The sequence below is a fragment of the Rhinolophus ferrumequinum genome, chromosome X (genome assembly GCF_004115265.2).
Source record: "Rhinolophus ferrumequinum isolate MPI-CBG mRhiFer1 chromosome X, mRhiFer1_v1.p, whole genome shotgun sequence".
In the NCBI taxonomy this organism is placed as follows: Eukaryota; Metazoa; Chordata; class Mammalia; order Chiroptera; family Rhinolophidae; genus Rhinolophus; species Rhinolophus ferrumequinum.
Window position 1 is genome coordinate 37,999,587 of NC_046284.1, and position 5,891 is coordinate 38,005,477.

The 5,891-nt window shown below is 49.8% G+C and overlaps 1 protein-coding gene across 2 annotated transcripts; it reads right to left on the minus strand.

Annotated features, from left to right (window-relative positions):
* Nucleotides 1-1,557: 1,557 nt before the first annotated feature.
* On the minus strand, nt 1,558-4,767 carry ZCCHC12 (zinc finger CCHC-type containing 12). 2 transcript variants are annotated; one of them, XM_033107247.1, is made up of 4 exons: nt 4,557-4,767; nt 4,147-4,198; nt 3,812-3,958; nt 1,558-3,385 (listed from the first exon to the last, which is right to left on the minus strand). In XM_033107247.1, the coding sequence occupies exon 4, from the start codon at nt 3,273-3,275 to the stop codon at nt 2,055-2,057; it is 1,221 nt and encodes a 406-aa protein (XP_032963138.1). In that variant the 5' UTR covers nt 3,276-3,385; nt 3,812-3,958; nt 4,147-4,198; nt 4,557-4,767; the 3' UTR covers nt 1,558-2,054. The 2 variants fall into 2 exon arrangements, with proteins under 2 accessions (XP_032963138.1, XP_032963052.1); XM_033107161.1 differs by having other exon boundaries at nt 4,414-4,767.
* Between the last annotated feature and the right edge of the window lie 1,124 nt (nt 4,768-5,891).

Genomic DNA, 5,891 nt, shown 5'->3' on the forward strand with positions numbered 1-5,891 from the left:
AGGCTTAAGAAGGCTTGAGGCTTTAAGGGATACATGGAATATGGGATGGAGAGGATTACTGGCAGAGCATGGGAAGTGGAGCCTCCATCCCCATCTACCAAGAGAGGAGAGTGGCTGGGGGCAAGGAGCAGGGAGTTGTAAGGTCAAATTGTGGAGTCATGGATGGAACAAGAGCAAGAAGCCAGGGAGGAGCTGAGGGGCTGTTTCTGGAAAGAGAAGCACTTCAAAGCAGGTCCTGGGCATAGCAGCCCAGGGAATGCTCCACTGGCTTCTTACAGCCCCGGCTTCTCCCCCTCCCTTGGGGCCCCTTTGTTCCTATGAATGACACATCAACTGCTAGCACAATTAGAACCCCAATACCTCTCCTTGGGCCCCCCAACCTGTGCAATTGCTAACACAACACAGCCCAGAGTTCTGTATGAAACCCTGGAATCTGCAGTGCCTACCAGTCTTCCTGTCCCTGTCAGTATTGATGTGTGTCTCCAGGTCACCACGCCCCCTTACCTACACAGCTTTGTGCTTTTCCCCTGAAATACCATCTCCCACTGCTGCACATTCTGTCCTCTCAGTTCTGTGGAACAGCAATTTCCTGTCTGACAAACTCCTTCAGGTCCTCAGATCTGCATATTCAATTCACTCCCTAACCCCTGCCTTAAATGCAATCATCTCCACACCACCAGCCTTGTCCTGCTCACAGAGATAGGGATTTATGCACCTACAGGAGACATAGGGACCCACAGGGCCTGAGGTCACACATATCCTTTTTTAATTGCCCTCCAATATGAGATCAGGAGAGGGGACAGCACAGGTTCCCAGAAAAATCCCTCTTTTCCTCCCTCCCCCAGAATGCCCTCCACTCTAGAATGGTGTGGAGGGCTTCTTGGCTTTCTGATCCCCATGTTCCTTCACATGTCCTGGCCACTAGGTTGCTTTTCACCCCTCCCTTGCTATTCCTAATTCTCAGGTTGGGGTGGGGTTAGCTTGGAGTCCTGGGCTACCTGTGGCCTCTAGAATGTAGCTTCAGGGCTCATGGGTGTGGGGGTGTGGCTCTGGTGCTATCAGCTGAGCCTCTCCTTTCCTTAACTATGTAGGAGAGGACAGTTTCAGCCCACAGGAGAGATTACTGGTTGTGACCACAATGTCACCTAGAAGCAGCAGCAGCAATCTAAGAAATCCACCTAGAGGAGGAAGAGCTGCCCCTCCCCAAATGGACCAGAAAAGGAGCCCCTGAGATCCCCATTTTGGGCTATAACCTCAGCACCAAAGTCCCCAGCCATCAGACTCCTCTGAATACATTAGAGAAGAAAACACGAGGGAATTTTCAACTAGTGGGTGCCATAGTTTGGCTCTATGACAAAGGGACAAGTTGTTTACTGCTGTCCACTTACCCTTGGGAAATCTTTCAGCCCATTTCTTCTTCTCTTTTCCTCATCTGCAAAATGAGGTTGCTAAAAACCCCCCTCAGGGTACAACTCCACCCCTTTATAGATTTTTGCTGTATTTCTCTTATTCACTTTTCTTAAAATAATACCACAGAGACATTAAAATAGATGCTGATATATATTTATTGACATAGAAAGCCCACAACATATATTGTTTGGTGAAAAAATACAGACTATAGAACAGCACTTATATTTGTTCACTTTTATCTATACATATCTCTATCTGGGTTCATAGGTATAGGGAAATATCTAGAAGGACATTCATCAAAGGGTTAACAATAATTATATAAGGGTTTGGGGTAATTTGTACTTTACTTTTTGTACTTTATTGTTTAAAGATTTAACAGTGAATTATACCACTTTCACAAAGAGAATCAAGCCATCAAGGAAATGTGCACACACAGAAAATAGATCCTTAGGCAGCACGGGTGGGGGTGGGGGTGGAGGAGCAAGGACAGAGGTCAGGCCATCTCCCTCCATTGTGCTGGTATCCAAGACCCTATTTCCTCCACCCCAAAAGAAAGCCGCTTTGTGGATTAAGTCATGCAGTTAGAAGCATGCCTCCTCCCTCCCCAGTTTTCCCATCGCTGGACTCTGAATATAGCTTAGGGTTCACTTAAGGCTGGGGGCTAGCACTTCACTGTCATTAGGTTCATCAAGGGCCGCTCTTGACCCCTCCTCCTCAGTATGTGTCAGCTCCTGCAGGGTGACAATCAGATTCTCGAACATCTGGGCCTTGTTGCTCTCATTGTCACAGGTTTCCTTCGAGTGGCCCACCTCGCCACAATGTGAACAGCGGATTGTGTATTTTCTCTTCCTGGCTCTACGCATATCCCCAAGACTGTCATTCTTATACCCAGAACCCGCACTTGTGGAAGGAGATTGAGCCTGGGAAGTGTTGGGGGAATCAATGACTAGCACTTGATCCCGAGGCCTGGCCCTGCCTCTGGGGGGCGGAGAACCTGAGAATGAAAGTGGAGGGTCCTGAGCCTCCACCAGGATCACATCCTCATCTGAGTCATCAAGACTATCTTCTATCTCTATCACGTTGCAGTCGGCACTGCTGATCACTATTGGTAGGGAGCCCTGAAATGCCACTGGGCTGGTTGCCCTCTCCACCATTGTCTCAGATCTTTTGGACCGCTTCCATTTAATAAACGTGTCATCCCAATCCTCTTCTTCCCTTATCATTCTGATTAACTCCAGGAAATTGGGAAGACGCTCCTGCTCATTTGCATACATCCTGAGAAGATGCTTCAGCCTGTAGCGCAGGTCCCCATTCAGCTCAGCTCCTAAAAGGAGCTGGTGCAGGCGAGTCTGGTTTGCATCTTTCTCAGCTATGATCCCTGCCTGAATAGCGTTCTGGAGCTGCACCTCTAAACGGATCACATAAAGGGAGGCTTTCTCCCCTTGAGCCTGCAAAGTGTTAAAAAATTTACCATGAGCGGTCACGCTACTTTCAGACTCCCCGAATACCAATTTCATTGCGTGCAAGAAATCTGCCACACTTAGATTGGGATTGGCCGCCTGGAGCAAACGCATGACCTCACGGGCAGGGCCCCTAAGGGTTTTCAGCAAGCGTTTGAGCTTTTCCTCCTCAGACATATTCCAATCAGGCAGGACCCCATTGATTTGGATCAGCCAGTTTTCAAAGGTTTCTTCCCCCTGTGCTGGCACCACCCTCCCCGAAAACAATTTCATGTTTCTCTCTGCCATGTTGGCCATTAAAGGACCAAGACTCCTCCCCAGGGACCTCAGCATAGCATAAGCCCACGGAGGCAAGGGTGCGTTCTGCCGCTGGCTATTACCCACACGTGCAATGATGTTAGCCATGACCGACGATGATGATCGTGTATCTGAATATAACAAGATGTTCGGGCTTTTTGGAAAAGCCTAATCTGCAGGCGTGGGAGGGATCCGCCTTCCTCCTATCTCAGTAGGGACTGTGAAAAGGAAAAAATAGCAGAAGCGGGATTAATAAGTGTGTGGGGGGGGAGTAAATAAGGCTGCAGTTGTTTTCTCTCCCTTCCTGAATATCCTGCAGTACATTTTATATCTGCCCACTGCCCTAATAATATCCTCCAGGAGACTGGCAATTACAACCTCATGGAGCCAGCCGGTGTGTCCGTGTTAGCAGGGAGCTTTTGACAGCCACAACCATCCCTCCAGCCAGTCCTTCAAGAGGGACTGTAATGTTGCTTCCAATTCTAAGTATAATCGTGGATGGAGCTGATGTTGGGCTCTCAAAATAGAGCATAGTGGTCACAGATTTGTGGGAATAAATAAGATCTCATTAAACTCACAGTCTCAGGTCGCAACCACACCCCCTTCTAAAAGTTCCCCCCCACACTTATCTCTCAGATTCTTACAAGAGCTCAGGAACAAGCGCGTCCCTTTATTTCATTTCCAGTCTCTGCAACTGGTAGCCTCCGTGAGAAAGATCGTCTCCGGGGTACAGTCGATCTTTGTCGCGGATCCGGGACCTCAGGGCGTCAAGACTGCGCCGCCACAGAGGTCTGGGCAGGGAAAGGAAGGGTCAGAAGCAGCATTATCCCTCATCTGCTCCCTCCCTCCCCACGCCCTTCTCCCCCACCCCTCGCTGCCTCTTATGTAGCCAAGAGGAAAATCCCCTCTCCCACCTTCTGAATACAAGGTAAAGCGACCTCTGCCCCATTACATTTCCCCCGGAAAATCGTCAGCCTACCAGCTCTGCAACCAGCTGCACAGAATTCAACTTCGGATTCGGCTTTGATGGCCTGCCACCGAGAAAGGGAATAGGAGTTGAACACGCACACCCACATATTCCTCTCCAGGAAGAGATGAAATGCAAAGGGGGTTCAAGGAAGCCAGCCAGCGATGGGGGTTTAAGGTAGCCTCCCCCTCCTTCTTGCCTCCCCACACCCGAAAACGCCTCCCCCCTTTCAATCCAGGCAAATCCTACCCATTGGGCAGCATCCAGTGGCACCCCTACCTCCTCCCTCAGCGCAGCCGGGCCTTGGGAGTGCTCCTTGCCCAGCCTCGCAGTTACAGATTTTCCAAGCAGGAAGCTGCCGAGTCCTAATGGGGCTTCCCCCTCCTCTCTCCGCGCCAGGCAATCGCGCCCCCTTTCTTTACCTGTGAGCGGCCAGTGGGCAGCCGACGTTCAAGTGTGACGGCTCTGGATGCTGCCTTCGGTCTCCGCGGCCCTATAGTGGGAAAAGACCGGAGGCTCCCCGGCCGCTAATCGACCCGGGGCTGCCAGACGGAGCTGCTCCGTACGCCTGCCCAACGAGGGGGAACCCAACAGAGGCAGCACGGTTCCTAAGGCAGCCGCGGCTGCTTTTATCCTCTGCCCACTGAGACAAAAGAGTGTGACGCCTGGCCTGGCGCAGCCAATCAGCGAGGCGGAGGAGCGAGTTATCCTTCGGCCCCTTGCAAATTATACCCGAGACGGAGGCGGGGTTGGGGGAGGCGCAGGTTCGCCGGGCGTCAATGGCTGCAAGAGTTTGCGGCTCTTCCCTTCTCCCTGTCTGTCTCCCTTGGCTCCACTCTGCGCCTTGAGGCCAGGTGTATTAAACACGAGGTGGAATCGAAGGTAAATAAACAATAAAAGTACTTCACCTTTGTATAGGAGAAAGGGAGAAAAAATGAACATTAGCGCTTTCTTTGTGCAAATAGGCTTGCACAGACATCTCCTCTTTTACTGTGAAGGAGGTGGGAATATGTCCATTTAACAGTGAGGGGAGGTAGGCACCCAGGCTATTAACCAATTATTCACTAAAGTATGGGTGCAAGGCATCAAAATCATTTGAGGGAGGCTGTTAGAAATGAAGATTCCTGGGCCTGGCCTCTGAAGGATTCTGATTTAGAAATAGGGCTGGGGGTGTGATTTAGGATTTTGGAATTTTAACTGGCACTGTAGTTGACTCTGAGGTATAGAGAAGATCGTGAATCAGTAAATGGACCTACCTCCAATGTGTCTGTTCATAGCATATCTGTGGTGAAAAGCATCTCCAGAGCAGATGTTCCTACCTCGGTTCATGATCTTCCTGAAATTGTACGGAAAAAGTTTGGACTCTATAGGACGCAGAATAATGGCCATCCAAATATATCAAGTCCTAATCTCTGGATCCTGTAAATGTTACCTTATAAAGTAGAAGAATCTTTGCAGATGTCATTAAACTAAGGCTCTTGACCAGGGAGATTATCTTGGATTATCTGAATGGGCCCTACATCCAATCACAAGTGTCTTTATAAGAGAGAGGAAGAGGGAGAGCTGATGCACCCAGAAAAAGAGCAGGTGGTGTAAAGATAGAGGCAGTGAATGGAGAAATGCAGCAACAAGCAAAGGAATGCTGGCAGCCACAAGAAACTGGACAAGGCAAGGAACAGAGTACAGCCCTGACCACACCTTGAATTCAGCCCAGAGAAACTGATCCTCTGGCCTGAACTTCTGGCCTCCAGAACTAT

Bases quoted from the DNA above. Each gene is read 5' to 3' on its own strand.
- ZCCHC12 (XM_033107247.1), bottom strand. From the start codon at position 3,275: ATGGCTAACATCATTGCACGTGTGGGTAATAGCCAGCGGCAGAACGCA.